A 21,583-nucleotide genomic window follows, 5' to 3' on the forward strand; every position below is an offset into this window, starting at 1 on the left:
GTGGGAATTGCGATACTTCCTTGGTTTGGAAGTAGCAAGAAGTAATGATGGCATTTTTGTATCCCAAAGAAAGTTCACTCTTGACTTGCTAAAAGAGACGGGCAAACTAGGGTGTAAACCAGTAAGCACACCACTAGAACCTAATTGGAAGAACAAAGAAGGAAAAGAAGAGCATCCAATGGAGAAAGGCATGTACCAACGGTTGGTAGGCAATCTCATTTATTTGTCTCACACAAGGTCGGACATTACCTATGTTGTGGGTATTGTTAGCCAATTCATGCATTCACCAACTAGGAGGCACTTGGAAGTAGCCTATCATATCCTTAAATATCTTAAGAGAACACTAGGTAAGGGTTTGCTATTTACAAAAAGCCGAGACAGAGGGATAGTAGGCTATGCAGATTCTGATTGGGTAGGTGCTATGGAAGATAGTTGATCCACATTTGGCTATTGTACAAAATTATGGGGTAATTTGATGACTTGGCAGAGCAAGAAACAACAAGTGGTAGCTCGTAGTAGTGCTGAAACAGAGTATCGCTCAATCGCTCAAGCAATTTGTGATCGTATGGGTGGAAAGGCTGATGAGAGATTTGTCTATACCGGTGTCATCTCCTAAGTTTCTCTATAGTGATAGCAAATCAGCTATCAACATTGTCAACAATCTGGTGCAGCATGACCAGATGAAGCATGTTTGAATTGATCGGCATTTTGTCAAACAAGAGCTGGAGGATGGCAACATCAAGCTGACTTATGTCCCAACAGAAGATTAACATGCAGATATTTTGACCAAAGTAATGGGAAAACAAGGCTTTGAATCGATAAGAAGCAAGCTGAGAATATTTGATATATATTCCTTAGCTTGAGGGGGGGTGTTGAAGAATAAAGATGCAGCCAATCCTAAAGGGTTAAGGAGATATTCGTGGATGAGATGAGAGGAGGATAATTCTCCCGAATTATTCTCAAGCTAATGTATGAGTTAATTTTGTATATCTTGTATATTATTTGTAGATTAGTTAAAGTTATTTTATCTTGTAATCTTGTGCTAGAATTTAAGAGTTTATCTAGTAGTTGTAAATTAGGAGATAAGTTTGTATCGGACTAAGAGACTTGTGTATTTAATTCTAGCTGCTAATAGAGGAAAGATACTGTAGTTTTCATTGATCTATCGAATTTCTTCACCAAACATATACTAATAACATTTAGGTATTATTTTTATTTCTAACTGCCTATCTACACTCTAGCCGACAAAGCCACTGTCTTCACTGATCTTTTAGGATAACTCAAGGCAAACATATCAACATCATCTACCTCCTAAGGAGGTACATATTGAAAAGAATAGTGCACAAGTATTTTATAAGCATTTTGAATAAATGTGTACCTCATGTGCTTGAGGCTTGCGCTTCACCGTGCACCTCACATCTAGGACCCAAGCCCTAATTTGCGCCTTGTGCCTTTGACAACTATGATGACAAATATAAAAACTTTGGAATTTTTATTTTTTGCTTGATAAAAAACTTTGAAATTTGAGCATTCAGTAAATTATGTCATGTCAAAAAAATTTCATAACTGAATAGGTCATTACAATTTTAGAACACCTAAGCATCCATTACTCATAAACCCCCCAAACAAGATAGTAAGCATTTCTGAACCAAGTCATCATCATTGGAAATGTCACATAGCTTGTTGATGCCTTTGATGTGTTTCATGAGTCATGTGGCATGCCCATCATGTTTGCAATTCTCCCATGAGGCAATGCCAGTGGACAATGAAAATGTCATGTGGCATGTCTTTCATGTATTTATTTTTGCTTTTCCAACAAACATGCATATAAGTTATATGTTGGATTTGATATGCCACAAATTTTGGAATGCACATGCTTGCTAAAAGATTAAAAAAAGGTCATCCCCAGGGCATGAGGCTCCCCACTCAGTAAGCTTCATCCCATGCTAAAAAATACATGAACCAAAAAAGAAAGAAAGAAAGAAAGAAAAGCACTTCATAATCCTGATGCTTGTTCATTTAGCCAATCCTTTTTTTGCTAGGTAAAAAAACATCCTCTTTGAAAGTGGTTTGAAACAAAATACTGCTTTTGGAATAGATGAAATCCTCCTTTTTTATGCTTGTTTTGTGATCCAAAAATTTCTTTTCTAGACTTAACTTTCGCCTGAAGGCATTCTATCTGCACTATAATATATTATTCTACTCTGTATTTTTGCGGCAATGAAGGTTTTACATGTTAGATAGTTACCTGGTTATGTGTCTTTCACATGAGACTGGCTCACTTTTTCCTTGTAGGTCCATGTGGGGGAATATGGGGTTCACTGGAATTTCTTTTTCACACTTGCTGCTGTATCAATCTTAACATCAATCATTAATGTTCCCCCAAAATATTCTGGGATTCTTGGTTTATTAATTCTAGTAGGTATACTTTCATTGATTTAGTTTTCTTTTTTTTTAGAAATAGAAATTATATTTCTCTTTCTTCATCTTTATTACTTGTTCCTTTTGTATTTAATTTTTAGGGTACCAGATCTGCTTGACACATGGTTTAAATGGCTATTTACTTTCTAATGAAAGGGGAACAGACATCGTTAGCCAAAACAAGGAGGGAATATTTAGCATATTTGGTGAGGGCTGCTTGAATTAATTTACTGTTGTTTTAGATACTGGTTTGCTTCATGTTTCTATTGGATTTATACTACTGCACTATGACTTGTTTTTAGTGTTTTTGTTCTTTTTGCTCATTTGACAATTTTGGCCATATATATTTTGTGATATTGTTTCTTGACTTCATATTTGTGACAAAAAATGTTTAAAGAATTATTTTACCACCAAAGAACTTGCAAGAAGTTCAAGAGCAGATCAGTAGATTGGTGAGCAACTTTTTGGGTCTTTTGCATGGTTGTGATTTGGGAAGGTTAATCTATCTTAGGAGTGCCTTTTTTGACTTTGTAGATATCATGATGTATGGGTTGGTGTAGCTATATTTTCTAACTTGTCTATATTCATTACATCATCTATAGAGCCCTAATCCTACAAGGTGATGTCAGCTATGTAAGTTCTAGTTGTCCTATCATCTTTATCCATGGCCATAGTATTTGTAACACCACCACAAAGCCCTAATCCTACCAGGTGATGTCAGCGATATAAGTTCTAGCTTTCCTATCATCTTTATCCATGGCTTTAGTTTTTGTAAGGCCATTATATCCTGTCATGCCTACTAGTTTTTCACGAACTTTTCTTAGGTTTTCCTTTACCTCGTTTACTACAAGTTTACATCTGCCCTTTTTGTATGTGCTTCTGTTGACTTCTTCTTACATGTTCAAACCATCTAAATAACATTTTGTATATTTATTCTCAATAGGTGCCATTTGAATCTTGTTATGGATAATCTCATTTTCAATTCTATTCTTTGCTATGCTCATATTTGGCACATTTTGGTATATATTGTCCAATATCTATGCCAAGCAACAAAGTTATTCTTATAGTTGTAAGATAATTTTTTTTTAGCTTTATAGGAATTTTACAATTGCATAAAATGTTACAAGTACTCTCTCCACTATAAGTATCCTTTTTTTTTTTTCCATTTTAAGTATCCTACTTTGATCCTTCGTGCAACATCGTCCATAATCTCTTCTCGTTTCTGAACAATTGATCCAAGATATCGAATTGATACTTTCTTGAGATAATTTTGATCTTTAAGTTTCCTAATGTCATCTGCACTTTTGTTTTCACTAAACTTGTGGCACACCGCCCCCAGCCAGGCGCCTTCCTGTGACCCCACTGTGTGGAGTTGCATAGGAGTCTTCTCACCAAATGGATGTCTCTTGAATACATTTGCATGCGGTTAGGACCTTAGTTCCCATTTTGATCCCAAGTCCAGTGGGTTTCACATTTCTCGCATCTCATATAATGTATATGTCATAATATTTAACCACTGTTGTTAGAATTGTGTGATTCACGATTCGAATCTATAGGGTGAATCGAAAATCCCTTAGAATTGATCTTGAATTGGATGAATCAACCATGAATTGCACGATTCGTCTGATTCATCTGATTCATGTGACTTCATCTGCATGTGCCTTTAATCAAATATTCGTCCGATTTGGCTATGTTTGAAGACAAAGAAGATGATGAAAATGAAGAAGATGATGATACTCTTGAACTTGAAGATGAAAATGATTGATAACTAGTGAAAATTATGGACAATGGAGTTTATTATAGCCTAAGTGTTTATTTTTTTATTTTTTTTTTCTAGCTTGTTATTTTGAAAGTGGTTTGGTTTGGTGTAATTTGAATTTAAAGGCAACATGGATATACTTTTGTCTTTTGGTATAATTTTAAACTTAGCAAATATATTGACGCAACAAGAAGAAAAGATTTCAAGCGAAATCTATAAGAAATCAATGGGAACTGGATTCCACCAGAAAGTTTAAGAAAAAAAACTGCCTTTAAAAGAAAAGAAAAAGAGTTTAAATACTACCCTAGCAACAAGCAATCATAATAGCAAGCCCTAACATGAAAAAAGACTAAAATAGATATAATCTAAAATAGAATTATGCTGTAATTACTGTTCCGTCCCTGTGCACTGTTCACCGTACTGTTCCCGACACTGTTCTACATCAGTCCCTTCCACCTCCGAGGAACTCGACCCCGAGTTATGTTCTGGATAGAGGGGTTCAGAATCTTCATGGTACTCATACAAGTCTGCCACATTCAAGGTACTAGAAATTCCCATGGAGGCTGGCAAATCAAGGATATGGGCATTGTTGTTAATCCGCTTAAGCACCTTGGAAGGACCATATTTTCGAGGCTTTAGCTTGTTGTAGGTACCAGCTGGAAACCTCTCTTTCCTTAAGAACACCATCACTGAATTGCCCTCTTGAAACTGCTTATTTCGACGGGGAGAATCGGCCGTTGTCTTATACTTTGCATTTATCTTTTCCAGCTTTTGCCTTACCTCATCACGAATAGCAACCACTTCTTCAGCCAAACTGTTCAGCAGCTTTATTCTTACTCTTACCCTTAGGTAGCTTTGCCAAATCAACAACATGATGGGGAACTTCGATATACACGATAGCAAATGGAGATCTACCTGTAGTTGTGTGAATTGCGCTGTCATACGTGAACTCAATTTGAGCTAATGCATAATCCCACTGTTTTGGTTTGTCTCCACACACACTTTGAATCATATTCCCAAGTGTACGATTTGTGACCTCTGTCTGTCCATCTGTTTGAGGATAGGCAGTGCTGCTTCTATTTAATTTCTTCCCAAACAATTTCCATAATGTAATCCAAAAGTGCCTCCAAATTTTTGTATCTTTGTCAGAAGTAATGGATTTGGGAGCCCCATGCAAGCAAACAACCTCCCTGAAAAACAGTTTGGCTACATTCGAGGCATCAGAAGTTTTCCGACAAGTGATGAAGTGCGCCATCTTGGAAAATCTATCGACTACCACAAATACCTAAGTCAAGTCCTCTTTGAGTCCGTGGTAATCCCAACACGAAATCCATTGCGAGATCTTGCCATATGCCTTCGGGAACGGGAAGTGGCACGTACAATCTTGTATTTTGGGCCCGACCCTTCGCCGTTTGGCATGTATAACATTTTCGGACTATGTTGCCAACATCCCTCTTCAATTGAGGCCAGTAATATCGTTCCTCCAAAGTAGCTATGGTTTTGTCACGCCCCAAATGTCCTGCTCAAACCTCCACCATGTAGGTCCCGCATCAACTTCTCACGCAAGGAAGAGGTAGGAATACAAAGCTGATTGCCCTTAAAACAAATACCCATCGTTGATATGGAAATCTGCCATAGGCTCGTGATTCACACACTTGCTCCAAATCTGCCCAAAATCATCATCACCTCTATACAACTCCTTCAAGCATTCAAATCCCACAATTTCCTGGGAAAGTGTGATTAATAGAGAGGCTCTTCGGCTGAGGGCATCGACAACTTGATTTGAACTCCCAGATTTGTGTTTGAGCATAAAAGGAAATTTCTGTAGAAAAGCTACCCACCTAGCATGCATCTTATTGACGTGCTCCTAGCTGTTAATAAACTTTAAGGCTTGGTAATCAATGAACAACACAAATTCCTTCTGCACACGGTAGTGTTCCCATTGCTTCAAGGCTCTCACAACTGCATAGAATTCTTGATCATAAGTGCTCCATTTCTGTCTGGCCTCACTCAATTTTTCAGAAGAGAAAGTCACAGGTCTCTTTTCTTGAGAGAGTACTGCTCCAACACCTACACCACTGGCATCACATTCAACCTTGAATACCTTGTCAAAACTTGGCCAGGCTAGTACTGGGGCAGTGCACAACTTCTCCTTGATGAGGGCGAAGCTCTTATCTTGTTTCTCTCCCCAACTGAATATTCCTTTCTTTAGACATTCAGTGAGTGGTGCCACTATGGTGCTAAAATGTCGTACAAATTGCCTATAGAAAGTGGCTGAGCCATGGAAGCTTCTCACATCGGACACTGATTTGGAGTCTGCCAATCTCGGATTGCTTTTGTCTTCTCCTCATCCACGTGTATACCATCCTCACCAACCACATAGCCTAAGAATGGGAGTTTATTGGTGCAGAACGTGCACTTCTTCAGGTTGATGTAAAGCTGATTTTCTTTCAACACGTCCAGGACTTGTCTCAAATGGGTGAGATGCTCTCCTTTGTTCTTGCTGTAAATGAAAATATCGTCGAAATACACAACAACAAAAGAGCCAATGAAAGGTCTAAGTACCTGGTTCATTAATCTCATGAAGGTGCTAGGAGCGTTGGTCAACCCAAAGGGCATTATCAACCATTCGTAGAGCCCATCCTTACTTTTGAATGCAGTCTTCCATTCGTCCCTGGGCTTGATTCGAATCTGGTGGTAGCCACTACGAAGGTCTATCTTTGTAAACATACTAGACCTTGAAAGTACATCCAATATGTCTTCAAGTCATGGAATAGGGAACTTGTACTTCACAATTATTTTATTGATGGCGCGGCTATCAACACACATGCTCCAAGTCCCTTCTTTCTTAGGCACCAACAGAACAGGGACTGCACACGGACTCATGCTCTCTCTGATAAACCCCATTTTCAACAAGTCTTCAATCTGTTCTCTCAAAATTTCATTCTCCTTTGGACTCATTCTATAGTGAGGCAAATTTGGAAGGCTTGCTCCTGCATGAGGTCAATTTGGTGCTGGATATCTCGCATATGAGGCAATTCATTTGGGAGCTCGTCTGAAATCAAAACTTGAAAATCATTTAATATTTTTTGTACTTCAATTGGAATCATGTCTCCTTCCTTCCCAACCACTGTAAGCCCTTTTACCACTACTGGGCATGTGCAGTCAGAGTGCCTTGCAAAATTCACAATTTCTTGCTCGCTGCTTATGAGAGTAAGAAAACTTTCTGACCTTTGTTTGTTCGCACTTCTCGTCTGTTTGAGAGGAGCCATGGCGATCTTATAGTTGTCCCACATAAATAACATCACATTGTCACGTCCCCAGAAAATAGAGTCCACATCAAACTGCTAAGGGCGACTCAAAAGAATATGTCATGCATCCATGTCAATGACATCACATATCATCTCATCCTTATAACGTTTGCCAATGGAGAGCAGTACTTTACACGTCTCAGTAACCTGAACCAAAGGTCCCCTCTTCACCCAACTAAGGGAATATGGATTGGGATGGTTTTCAGTTGGTAACTGTAACATACTTAATAATTTCTTTGATACAAAGTTCTCACAACTTCCATTATCCACAATCACTTCGCACACTTTATTCTTAATGGAACAAAGCGAACAGAATATGTTATGTCTCTGTTCCTCTTCTTTTGGTGACAAGAGGACTCGTTGCAGCACCAAGTTTAGTCTCTCCAATCCTTCCTCAACTGCAAACTCTACTCCATCATATTCACCTTCATCTGCCACCTCATCTTCTACCTCTGAAAACTCCTCATGCTCCACCAAGTTAGCTTGTCTTCATTCTGGACAGTTATTGGAGCGATGTCCAGATTTTTGACACTTGTAGCAAATATCAACTGAGGCCTGGAATACGGATTCTCCCTTTGAGGTGGAACTCGCCCTGCTCCTCTATTAGCAAATCTGTTGCTGCCTCCTTCTGTATTAGCCTTGTTCTGGGAACTAGATGAGCTAGCAATCGCTTTTCCTTTGTCAATAGCACTGTTTAGTGGTTGTTCAATAGGTGTGGCAGCCCTACGATAGTTGGTCGCCGCTCTCTCAACTCCAATCATCTCAGCCTTTAATGCCATGTTAATGGCTTCCTGTAAAGTCCAAAGATTCTGCAATCCAATTTTATCTTGTAAAGCAATTTTCAGTCCATTAATATACTTGGCTAGTTTCTGATTTTCATATTCGATCAAATTGTTGCGCTCGACTAGTTTCATGAACTCGTGGGTGTAGTCCGACACTGATCGGTTACCCTGTGTGCATCCCAAATACATGCGATATAAAATCTGCTTATAGTCAACGAGTAAAAACCGATCCATCATAAGCTGTTTCATCTTCCTCTAGGTTCGAACCCTATTCTTTCCTGTCTCTGGCGAGTTTTCTGCAACTGATCCCACCAAACAATAGCTGTAGATTTCAAACGAAAGGCTACCATCTTAACGATTTTCTCCTCAGGGACCTCCATAATCTCCACAAATCGCTCAACTTCCACCATCCAGTCAAGGAACTCTTCAATCCTCAAGTTCCCCGAGAATGGACGGATATCCGCCTTAATCCTATAGTCGTCACAGGTGCCTCAATGTTGACGATTGTGGTATTGAGGTAGATCCTCTCCGGAATTTGATTCACTGTCTTCAACTGCAGGTTGCCTATTGTTTCCTCGTTGTCTCTCACCATGGGCGTTTATATTGCGGTGATTCCTTTGGTTAGGACGCTGCGAATTGCCAGTGTTGGCTGGTGGAGGGTTTCCAACGTCGTTTCCTCCGCTATTTCCAACAACCTGCAACAGCAATTGGCGAATCTCTCCAAGTTGTGTGGACAGATTGTCAATCCATTGGTTTTGGGCATTAATTTCGGCCTTCATGGCAACAGTCTCATCACCCATGGTCGATTTGATGGAGAAAGATAGCAGTCAACGATATGGAGATGGAGAAACCGTGCTTTGATACCACTTGACGCAGCAAGAAGAAAAGATTTCAAGTGAAATCTATAAGAAATCAAAGGGAACTTGATTCCTCCAGAAAGTTTAAAGAAATTTTCAGAATTCTATTAGAAAAAAAACTGCCTCTAAAAGAAAAGAAAAAGAGTTTAAATACTACCCTGGCAACAAGCAGTCATAATAGCAAACCCTAACATGAAAAAAGACTAAAATAGATATAATCTGAAATAGAATTATGCTGTAATTACTGTTCCATCTCTGTGCACTGTTCACCGTATTGTTCATCGCTACTGTTCCTGACAATGTTCTACATCATATATTTAGAAGTATTATTTATATTTAAAAGAATTGATCATAGTGGGCACATTATTTATTTTCTATGAATATATATTATTTATAGTTGAAATTGAGAATGTGTACTGAATCTTACGATTCGATTCGATTCTCGATTCACAATTCATAAAATAAGGATTTCGATTTTTGATTCGAATCTCGATTTAACAATTATGTATTTAACCAGGATAGCACCAAGTATGAATTTACTATAATATCCTTATTTTCATATGTTTCACATGTCTAGCTTTAGTACGTCAATATACTATTAGCATTCTTTTTTTTTTTTGCCAAGGCATGCTTTAAGGATACTAATAGAATTTGAGTAGAAAAATCGTGTAATTTATTTATTTCAAGAATAAAACTCAATATATACAACCTTTAGAGAGTCAACAAACCACTCCCTTAAAAATAGGACACTAACTCAACTACCTAATTTGAAACAAGGATAAGATGATAGAGATAAGAGACCAAGTCTACTCATGGATCAGCTTTGACCATAACCTCCTATTCAAAGATAAGATAAGATAAAACAAGAACAACCCAATAAAAACTAAAAATAAAATTCCTTGTCTCTCGACACTCCCCCTCAGCTGGTGAATGGATATCTTCCATTCTTAGTTTGCTAGTTACCTTCTAGAAAACAACACTAGGAAATCCTTTTTTGAGTAAACTTGCAAGCTGATTTCCTGTAAACACAAATGGTGTGCAAATTAGACCACTGTCAAGTTTTTCTTTTATAAAATGTCTGTCAACCTTTACATGTTTAGTATGATCATGTTGCACTGGATTATGTGCAATATTAATGGCTGACTTATTATCACAGTATAGCTTCATTGGAGCCTTCCACTTGACTTTTAGATCTCTTAAGATTATTTTCAACCACAACTCACAAATTCCGAGAGCCATTGACCTAAATTCAACCTTTGCATTGGACTGTGCCGCAACACTCTGCTTCTTACTCCAAGTTATAATATTTTCTCCTAAAAATGTGCATTACCCAGATGTTGACCTCCTCTCAATCACTAACCTAGCATAGTCAGCATCTATATAAACTTTAAGAGTTAGTTCTTGTCCCCTTTTGAACAAGGTTCCCTTACTTGGTGTACCCTTCAAGTAATATAGAATTCTATGCACCGCTTTCAAATGTACCTCCTTTGGATTATGCATAAATTGGCTAACAGGTATTTCTGTTGAGATATAAAAATCCTTTGTTGAGAATGGGCCACTTCAATATCCAAAAAATACTTAAGCTTGCCTAACTACTTAATCTCAAAATCCTTTGTTAAACACTTTCTTAGGCATTCCATTCCTTCTAAGTCATCTCCTGTCATTATGATATCATCCACATAAACCAGCAAAACAGTTACTTTTCCTAAAATAGAGTGTCTTGTAAACAAGGTATGATCACCTTGACTTTGTTTGTACCTCAAACTAAGCATGGCTTTGGTAAACTTTCCAAACCATGCTCTTCAAGATTTGCTTCAAGCCATATAATGCCTTATATTCAATCTGCATACAACATCTTTTCCTGCACTTGGACATAACTTGGGTGGAACCCCCATATAGATCTCTTCCTATAGGTCTCCATGCAAAAAGACCTTTTTTTACATCAAATTGCTGCAATTTCCAATCAAGATTAGTTGCTAGAGATAACAATATTCTTATAGTGTTCATTTTTGCAACTGGAGCCAAAGTTTCAAGATAATCTACACCATAGGTTTGGGTATATCCCTTAGCAACCAACCTTACTTTATATCTTTCCAATGACCCGTCAGAGTTATATTTAATTGTAAATATCCATCTATATCCAACTGTTTTTTTTTCTTTAGTCAAGCTTACCAAATCCCATGTCTTGTTGTTTTCAAGTGCTTGCATCTCCACCTTCATAGCATTTTTCCAATTCTCATCACTTAATGCCTTAGATACAGTTTTTGGTATTGGAATGGAGCTTATGTTGGTAAGTAGGGCTTTATGGCTATGGGATAGATTTTTGTAAGACATAAATAACTGTAGGGGGTGTTTTGTGCATGCTCTAGTTCCTTTATAAATAGCAATAGGAATATCACTATCACTCGAATTAGATGGTTTAGCAATATGTTTAGTCTCATTCGGAGAGATAGAAGGAGTAATTACCTCATCATGACCAGTGTCAGTACTAGGAGTAGAATCTGATGATTGAATAGGTGTAGGATGAGCAGCTGGTCTCTTTCGTCTTTCGTCTTGAGTATACTTGTAGTGAACGATGGGTAGGCTCTTGAGCTGGTCCTTTCTATATCAGTTCTTATGTTTGGGACTGATCATTTGAACCATTGGACTTATAGGTTGTGAGGGTGGATCAGATGGAATTGATGAAACTAGCAACTCAAGAAGAAAGAGATCTCTGTTCTTATCTTCAGGTAATGAGGTCTCTCCTTGAAGAGAAGGCTAAGTAAAGTTCTGTTCTTGTTCAACAAATGTAACATTAGCTGATATAAAGAATTTCTTGGTTGGTGGATGAAGACACTTATAGCCTTTTTAAGTAGATGAATAACCAACAACGATGCATCTGAGAGCTCTAGAATCAAGTTTTCTCTTGTGTTGAGAGTGTAACTGTACAAATGCTACACACCATAGTTGTTAAATCAAGATTCAAATCGAGAATCGAAATCCTTATTTTATGAATCGTGAATCGAGAATTGAATCGAATCGTAAGATTCAATACACATTCTCAATTTTAATTATAAATAATATATATCCATAGAAAATAAATAATGTGCCCACCATAATTAATTCTTTTAAATATAAATAGATAAATAATATTTCTAAATATATTTGCTAAGTTTAAAATTATACCAAAAGGCAAAAACATATTCATGTTGCCTTTAAATTCAAATTGCACCAAACCAAACTACTTTCAAAATAACAAGCTAGAAAAAAAAAAAAAAAAAACTCAACTATTAGGCTACAATAAATTCCATTGTCCATAATCTTTACTAGTTATCAATCATCTTCATCTTCAAGTTCAAGAGTATCATCATCTTCTTTGTCTTCAAACATAGCTAAATCAGACGAATATTTGATTAAAGGCACATGCAGATGAAGTCACACGAATCAGATGAATCGAACGAATCGTGTGATTCATGGTCGATTCATCCAATTCACGATCAATTCTAAGGGATTTTCGATTCACCCTATAGTTTTGACTTGATTTTTATATGAATCGAGTCGAATCATATGATTCAAATCATGAATTACAGGATTCTAACAACAGTGCCACACACCCAAACACTCTAGGAATAAGGCTATTGGAGATTGAAAAATTAGGAAAGAATTGTGAAATGATTTGAAGTGGGCTTTGTGAATTAAGATTTCTTGAAGGTAACCTGTTTAGAAGATGAGTAACAGTTAAAATAGCTTCCCCCCAGTATTGTTTTGGAACATTTTTTTGAAATAGAAGGGCTCTTGTAATGGTGAGAAGATGATCATTCTTCTTTTCGGCCACCCCATTTTGTTGAGGGATATTAACACAGAGGATTCATGAATTATACCTCTTGCTTGAAAATAGGGGGAAAGGAACTGATTGAAATCGTCTTTAGCATTATCCGAACAAATTCTTTTAATGTCAACATTGAATTGAGTTATCACCATATTATAGAAAATTGAAAATATGGAACTCACTTCAGATTTATTTTTTAAAAGGTAAATCTAAGTGACACGAGTGCAATCATCAATAAAAGACAAACCACTTAGCCCCAGTGATATTAGAAATAGGAGAGGGACCCCATATGTCACTATGAATAAGAGCTAATGGAGAAAAATTCCTTTTCATGTTAATTGGAAAAAATGCTCTTTTATGCTTTGCAAGTTCACATATGTCACAACACAATGAATAACTTCTCTAGATAATCCTTTAAACAATAAAGGAAACATTAAAAGATGGATGACCAAAATGTAGGTGTTGTAACTAGATTTTTCCTTTACATGACTTTGAAGACTCAGGTCAGAAAAGATAATGGTGAGAATTTATTTGTCCTATCTTGTCCACTGATTTCCTCAAGATGGTAGAGACCATCTCTCTCTCTAACATGCCCAATCATCTTCCTTGTGTCCTGTTCTTGAATTTCATAATAAGAAGGATGAAAAATCACCCTACAGTTAAGAGTTTATGGTGAGTTTAGTAAACAATTTAGGTACATGTAAGGCATTTCTTAGTATGGGAGAATCATTGATCTAAACAACTCCTTGGCCCGCTATTGTGTTTGTTATGCCATCAGTGATGGTTATCTTTCTATTACTAGGACATGGTGTATATGAAATAAATTTATGAGAGTAATAAGTCATGTGGTCTGTGACCCTGAATAAATGATCTAGACACTTGAGAGGGTTGTATTTAAAGCATTTAAAGCATGAGAGAAGGAAGAAATACCTAAAAATGTGAAGGTATAGGTACCTGATCCAATTGGTTTCTCTGGGGACCCAAGTAACTATTTCAGCTTGGTAACTTCTTCCTTGTTAAACTCGGTCAATGATTCTTGAGAATCCCCTTCCCCAGTTTGTTGTGTGTTTGCCACATATACCTGCTTCTATCTTCTTTGTTTGCCTACTGATCCTTTGTTCTCAGCTTGTGGCCATATAGCTTCCAACATTTGTCTATGATATGTCTTGGCTTTTTATAATAAGTACACCATAAAAGATCCTTGTTTGACCAAGATCCACCAGGTGTCTTTTTTACCTCACTTGATCGTTGTTTTGAACTAGAATGTTGCAGAGTCACTCTTCTTGTCATTAGAGCTGAGCCATCTACTGTAGGAGTCTCGAGCATATCTGCCCTCCTTCCTTCCTTAGCATGAACACTAGCTAGAGTCTCATTTAGAGATGTTAATTATGCTTTTTCAAGAATTTGTACCCTTACTACATCAAACTCAATATTCAGTCCAGCAAGAAATTCATAAATCCTATCTTTCTCAACAAATTTTTTGAGAAGTGTTGCATCCTCACTGCATGTCATCTAGATACACTTATAATGATCCATCTCTTGGCACAATGTTCGTATAAGATTGGAGTATTCTATGATTGACCAATTCCTTTGCTTTGTAGCTGAGATTTTAGTTATAATCTCATAAATCTAGGTAGCATCCCAGGACTTTAGAATAGGTTTGCTTAACAACATCCCAAATCTCTTGAGTTGTGCTTAGAAACATGATAGTGTCACTTATTTCCGGGAGCATAGAGTTCCATAGTCAAGACATTACCATAGAATCTTCTAAGCCTCAAATGTAGGATCCCCTTTCTTGATCCCAGTGCCAAGTAAATGAATCAACTTGCCTCTTCCCTTCAAGAATGTGTGAACCAACTAAGACCATTTCAGATAATTTTTACCATTCAGCCTATAGGCTGCTTGAATATTTTGCAATTCCCTGGTTGGAGTAGTGGCCTTGTTCTCTCTGCTGACAGGTACTGTAATTGGTGCCTTGGATGCACCACTAGATTCAGCTTCTGTGGTCATGGCCTCTAGGTAAAAATTGCTTAACCTCTTGGGTTAAAAAATGGGGTAGAATCTCGTCCTTGCAATAGTACAAATTTGCAGGACTTAAGGACATGAAGAAGAGAAATACCGTTCTAGAAAGAGCCTATAGCTCTATATCATGATAGAATTTGAGTAGAAAAATTGTGTATTTTATTTCAAAAATAAAACTCAATATATACAGCCTTTAGAGAGTCAACAAACCACTCCCTTAAAAATAGGACACTTACTCAACTACCTAATCTGAAACAAGGATAAGATGATAGAGATAAGAGACTAAGTCTACTTATGGATCAGCTTTGACCATAACCTCCTATTCAAAGATAAGATAAGATAAAACAAGAACAACCAAATAAAAACTGAAATAAACTGCTTATCTATCGACAGATACATGCTTTTGAGATACAGAATGCTAACAGTTCCCTTGCAAGTCCACCATAATCTCTCAAGTCTTCCTAAGCTGAAATGGTGATATGCACATGGCATGAGTCTAACTACTAACGGCATATATGGCTTGCATGCGCATAGTCAATGCGCAAGCACACACAATATAATGACAGCTTCCTTTCAACATATTTTACTTTTTGGGTGCACCCTACTGCACATTTTTTGGCACATTGTTCCATGCTAGATAGAGGTCAAGGCTTTGCCTTGACAACATTGCATAATCATTCCTTTCCACATTGCACGTCATCATCATTTCCTTCACAATGCCTATTCTATGGACATCATACATGCAATGCACGTGAAAACATGCTACTATTATGCTGCCTCAAATCTTTAATGCATAAGTCTTTTAACATGCCACACATACTAAACCTTACCTAAGCCATTATAAGCAATGAAATCAGCTCTTGCTTTCTCCTTGCAGCTTCCCTTTTCTTCCTCAACTTTTCCCTTCCTCATTTACGACCCTCCCCCACCCCCCCCAAAAAAAACTTGTAGAGAGCTTTGTTATATTGGGACCCTCCTAGTTGGAGAGCCCTGCAAGAAAAGCCCAAAATGGGCTAACTGAATATGTGAGTGGGCAGTTAGGGTCTTTGACACAAAAAACAAAAAAAAAATCAAATGTTTTTTTTGCAGCAGAGAAGAAGAAATTTGGAGGAGAAGAGCATTTGGACAGTCTTCATCAAATTGTCGATCTGGACTCATTTGTGGTCCGATTGGCCTCAAATTTTAACAGCAAGCTCCCAAAACTTTTATCTTCATTTTGAATAATGGAGATTTGAATTGGTGTATGTCATGAACGTAGGGTTCATAATGGGCTAAAATTGGCAATCGGAAGGATCCGATTGAATTAAGGTGAAGAACAAAATGTGTAGAGGGAAAATTGAAGAAGAATGGGGGAGAATTTAGAGAGAATTGAGGGAGAGCAAAGGAGAGAAATGAGAGGGAGATTTGAGAGAATTCTTAGAGAGAGAATGAGAGTTTTATTAACAATTCAAGCGTATCCTCTCCTCTTACAATGGGGCCTTTATATAGGCATGGTAGCTAGTTAACTAATTTCTAACAACATCCTAACAACACTCATGTGCTTCTAACAACTTGTAAAAATATCCTAACAACCCATTGCAACCCTATTACGATGATACCCTTCTATTAGTCATTGGGTCATGACAATTCCTCCCTCCTTGAGAGAGTTCTTGTCCCCCACCTTCTCTATCTGATTTTCCTTTCTTTCTTTCTCCTTCTAGGCCTCTTCTTCTTCCTTGTTCTTAAGTGTCCGAGATCAATCCCAGGCGTAATTTGGCCTAGAACTTCAATGGGAGCAACCTGATAGCGTTCAAATCCAATACACCCACCTTTTACAATAGCTGCTCGATCAAACTTGATCTCCAATCTATGGACATGATTAGCAAATTCCGGACAAACATACTTAGTAGCTGAAATTTGGAGTCCAATGTAAAGACTATCCGTGTCCGTGACCTCCATTAGTAGTTCTTTACCATCCAATACAAGTAAGAATGGTAGACCTTCATCCTTAGTTGCAGTTATTGTCTTCCCTTTCAACCCACAACCATGCTTCGTTGCAGAAATATCAACAGCATCCTCAAAATGCAGTAATGGAGGATTGTAGACTTGCCTTTGATACTCAAACCAAGGCTGTTTGTGAACATTAGCATTAGGAGCTACTGCAATTTCAATTCTAGCCAATGATTTCTCAATGATTGACACCTGGCCAAGTGTCTCAGCACTAGTAAGAGTGCTTGAGAGGCTATCAATTGATTGAGTGCTATCCTCCAATTCCTTTTCCTCACTCTCTTCTTCCTTTTCCCCTTCTTCCTTAAAGTTGGACTGCTCTTGTTGCAGAATCCCAAAAACATCACCATCGAGAACTTCTTTTCCAAAGGAATCGGTGTGTTCCTTTAATTCTCCTTTTGCCTTTGTTGCCCTATCAATCTGTTAATTGTAGATTCTCTTTGGATAATGTCATTTACCTTTAATATCATTTCTGATGTTGCACTTCTCCTCCGACTGCTCCATTTTTAGGAATTCCTCTTTGCTAAAACTTCCGTGATAATCATCAAAGTATTCTGCCGTAAAGTTGTAATGATACTTCTTAATCAATATCATTGCAAACTTCTGCAGCTTTTCGCTGAACATTCTACCAAATTCCTTGCACTCTTCATGTATTACACTTCTTGTTTCCTTGTCAACTTGGTTGATCCCCTTCTTCTGTTCCCTGTTGCTGCCAACTAAAAATGCAGCCTTCTTTGCCTACCATTGAGGCTCCATTCCAACTAAAAAGGAAGCTTTCTTCTACTGCAATTGAAGGCTCATCTGCTCCATGTATGCATTGCCTCCCCTAGCTTCACGAGTAGGACACCCTATTGAAAATGCAGCACTGTTTCGCTACAATTGAGGCTGCTTTCTTGCTTGAAAATTAACCACATCAGCCGGCAATAGCCTAAACGGATTAGAATTCACTTGACTAGCTTGTCGTCGAAGTCTGCCTCTCGAACTCCAATCCTCAATGCTATGGCAGCCGTCCATCACCCCAGGCATCAGATTCACTCTCCGAAAATCAAACCTGATTCTGGTACAGGATAATTTGCACGTTACAACAACTTTGGTTGGCCTTCAAGAGTTGCCTAGGGCTATCAATTCTCTTGTCACGCCTGTTGCAATAATTCCTTATACTTACTAGAATTATCGTTGGACTCGCCTTACCCAACCACTCAATTGCACCCCAAATTGTTAAAACTCAAATGTATTCCTTTCACCCGTCGGAGTTCCGCCAGATCGCCGAAATTCAGTACTAAAATGGCCTGGGCTGCTCGCCTCCTTTGCTGGACTATGCTGTAACCAAAGGAATTTCCCGTAATTAAGACCTGATGGATGTAGTAATTTTATGAATTGGTTTATAAATCCGTCGAATTTGCTTCAGCGTCCCCACTACAAGTAAGAGACCGAAATTCACAACTGAGAGTCACGAATCCTTTTTGTTCCGCAACCATTACCTTCCCTGATCTGCAATTAATTGCTGATCAGGAGTCTAGGACTGACAGTAATCCAAGTTGATTGCTGAAATTCACTACAACGGACCACTACGAATCAGCTATCGCTCAAGATTTGCTCCACTTGGATTAGCAAACATGGTTGATCTGTCCTTGAATTCCGCTGCTAAGATAGTCTGAATTTGCCGGAATTCACGTGTATTCCTTCCACTCCCCAGAATTCCGCCCGATTAATGGCGTTTCTCCAATGGAATCGCCTGCTGCAATCATTTCCAGCACTCAATCATAGCAAATCCAAGATCGCCCAGACTCTCTGTGCGACTGTTGTGATTTGACGACTGCCTTGCTTTGAATCACTAAAAATCTCAGCCGAAGTCAACCTGTAGGTTTCGCCTAATCACCATGCAGTAGCCGATAACCACTGGCTCTGAACTACCTTCAAATCGAATCTTAAACACGCCAAAATACACCCCTAGAATCGCCGATCGTGGAGTGAACGAAAATTACAAAGTAGTAGCCGAGTATCGTCGCTGCGAAACAACAACCAAGAACGCCTGGGTTTGTTTGCCTTTACCACATGCAACGACTTGGATGCAGCTGATAGGATAGCCGAAATTTCCTTGTATGTCACGGTCGGGTCTGAAAAATAGATCCCGTCCTTCAAGTCGCCTCCAAAATTAGAGCCCAATCGTTAAGAATTTGTCGAATCACAATCTGATCCATCTGGCCAAGTCGCCTTCCAATTTGGAATCGCTCAGCCTGCTCGTTTGCATTTTCTAACCAATACTCACTAAATTCACAACTGAAGTTATTGTCGGCTTAGCCTTCAAGACTTGAGCGAGAATTACTTGCTCGCTCGTATCTGTCGGAATCGCCGAATTCTGAAACTCATCTGCTTCCGCTAAGAGTCGCTTGAATTCGTTATCAATGACCGACTTGCTCCACTTCGAATCTGGCTTGCTTACTTCAAATATGATCGGAGACTATTGATTTTCCGAAACCACAATGCTTCGAATCTAGCTTGCCTACTTCAAATCTGATCGGAGACTATTGATTTTTCGAAACCACAGCCAGGAATGACTGCTCTAATATCATTTGTCATGAACGTAGGGTTCATAACGGGCTAAAATTGGCAATCGGAAGGATCTGATTGAATTAAGGTGAAGAACAAAATGTGTAAAGGGAAAATTGAAGAAGAATGGGGGAGAATTTAGAGAGAATTGAGGGAGAGTAGAAGAGAGAAATGAGAGGGAGATTGAGAGAATTTTTAGAGAGAGAATGAGAGTTTCATTAACAATTCAAGCATATCCTCTCCTCTTACAATGGGGCCTTTATATAGGCATGGTAGCTAGTTAACTAATTTCTAACAACATCCTAACAGCACCCATGTGCTTCTAACAATTTGTAAAAATATCCGAACAACCCATTGCAACCCTATTACAATTATGCCCCTCTATTATTCCTTGGGTCATGACAGTGTACTGTAGTTCCTGGATTGTGTACGGGCCAACAGCATCCTCTTGGTGATATTTCCTTTATCTTCTCTTCTTGTTTTGTTCTGGATCTAGTTGAATGCCAAGAATCAGATGTTCTTGACGATTACTGTTAGTTTTGCCTCTAGTTTGATCTATAGAAGACTTGGTGTAATGTCCATTATTGTCATATAGTGGAAGTTTTTAGCTGGACAAAGTCCCGGGGGGTTTTCCTCTTTCAAAGAGAGGTTTTCCACGTAAAAATCCATTGTCTTGATTTTGGATATACTTGGATTATATTGCTGCAACATATTCTCTATTTGATTGTTTCCTACCAGGTTCACACAAAGAGGGAGAATTGTTTTAACAGGCTTGGTTTATTTTCTGGGCTGTGTTTACAGGTGTTTTCCCCCACATGCTTCTCCCTCTACCTTATTTTGTTAGAATCAAATGGTGTGGAGGGGCCTATTTATAAGCAGTCCAAACTGCTGAAGCAGCTGATGGGTGGCGGCTTCCATGGTCGCCACCTAGCACTGCTTGCTGTTACTTCCTTCACCTAGCTGCCTACTTTACCCTGCTTTGGGACAGCTTACCATCTTCTAGAAGTCCCCACATGATGTTAGAGAATTCCACTAGCTGCTAGAGCATTTAGAGAATATTCTAATCTAATTTCATAATTATTAATCACTTATTTAACCACTAATCCCACTTCCATAAACCTTATCCAAAATTAACAAAATATATATCATTGAAATCCTGTCACCATGCCTGGTAACATATTAAAAATACAGCTATTATCTCTTCATTTAGTCCCCCAAAATTGAGTTCAAAATCAGCTGTTTTCCTGAGGTTTGCTTTCTCATGTTTCAGCAAATCTGGATGCCACCTCATCCTTCCTTTAGTGATACATATATAGAAGCAATTTCAGCTTATTCCCTTTTAATGTCTCTCTCTTTTCTTGGCACATGGTGTAGCTTAGTTATATTACATTATATTGGATTATTGCCACCTCATACTTCCTTACTTTGTTGATTATATTTGATTCTTCAACCTTGTATTTATCATTTAGAAAGGTTCCAACACCAAGGGCAGAAACTCCACACTTTTAACACTGCATAAAGGATTACACATGCACGCATCCACCACTTCTTTCCTTCGATATTTCTTCAGCTAAGATGTAATACCCCATGTTGCAAAGTGTCAAATAAGTTCAAGGAACTGAAAATCAATTTGAGAATTTAGTTAAGTAATTGCCGAATCGATGGAAGGAAGTACCCTAGAATGTAAATATCTAAGGAAGAAGGTATGTTAGTGACAAATGTCTTGATACATGATTTATGACACTTAAAGAAATCGAACAGAGATAACTCTCTGTACGACTAATTTTAGCTTGGAAAATCGAATGATCGTAAGGGATGTAATACTCGAGATTTTTAGATTCAAATACTTGAGGAAATAGGATGTTTTAAGGGATTATGGATGTTTGGAGATAAAAATTTAATTTCTGAGCCAGGGGTAAAATCGTAATTTTTGAGGTTCGGGTAAAAGTGTAATTTACCTAAAAATTAGGGGTATTAGCGTAATTAACCCTTTCTTCAGAGACTAAAATGCAATTAAAAATTAGTCCGGGGACCATGTTGAAAAGGGTCTAAGTGCAATTATCTAAAAGTTCGGCCCAAAGTATAAT

General features: G+C 38.1%; 1 protein-coding gene across 3 annotated transcripts in view; it reads left to right on the forward strand.

Moving 5' to 3' along the window:
- LOC127786462 (uncharacterized protein At4g17910) overlaps positions 1-21,583 on the forward strand; it is a 76,018-nt gene that overhangs the window by 37,379 nt on the left and 17,056 nt on the right. For all 3 annotated transcript variants that reach the window (XM_052313876.1, XM_052313875.1, XM_052313877.1), the window contains exons 10-11: positions 2,296-2,422; positions 2,523-2,627. In XM_052313876.1, coding sequence (XP_052169836.1) covers positions 2,296-2,422; positions 2,523-2,627 — 232 coding nt within the window. The remainder of the gene's footprint in view (positions 1-2,295; positions 2,423-2,522; positions 2,628-21,583) is intronic.

The sequence above is a fragment of the Diospyros lotus genome, chromosome 12 (assembly GCF_014633365.1).
Source record: "Diospyros lotus cultivar Yz01 chromosome 12, ASM1463336v1, whole genome shotgun sequence".
Lineage (NCBI taxonomy): Eukaryota > Viridiplantae > Streptophyta > Magnoliopsida > Ericales > Ebenaceae > Diospyros > Diospyros lotus.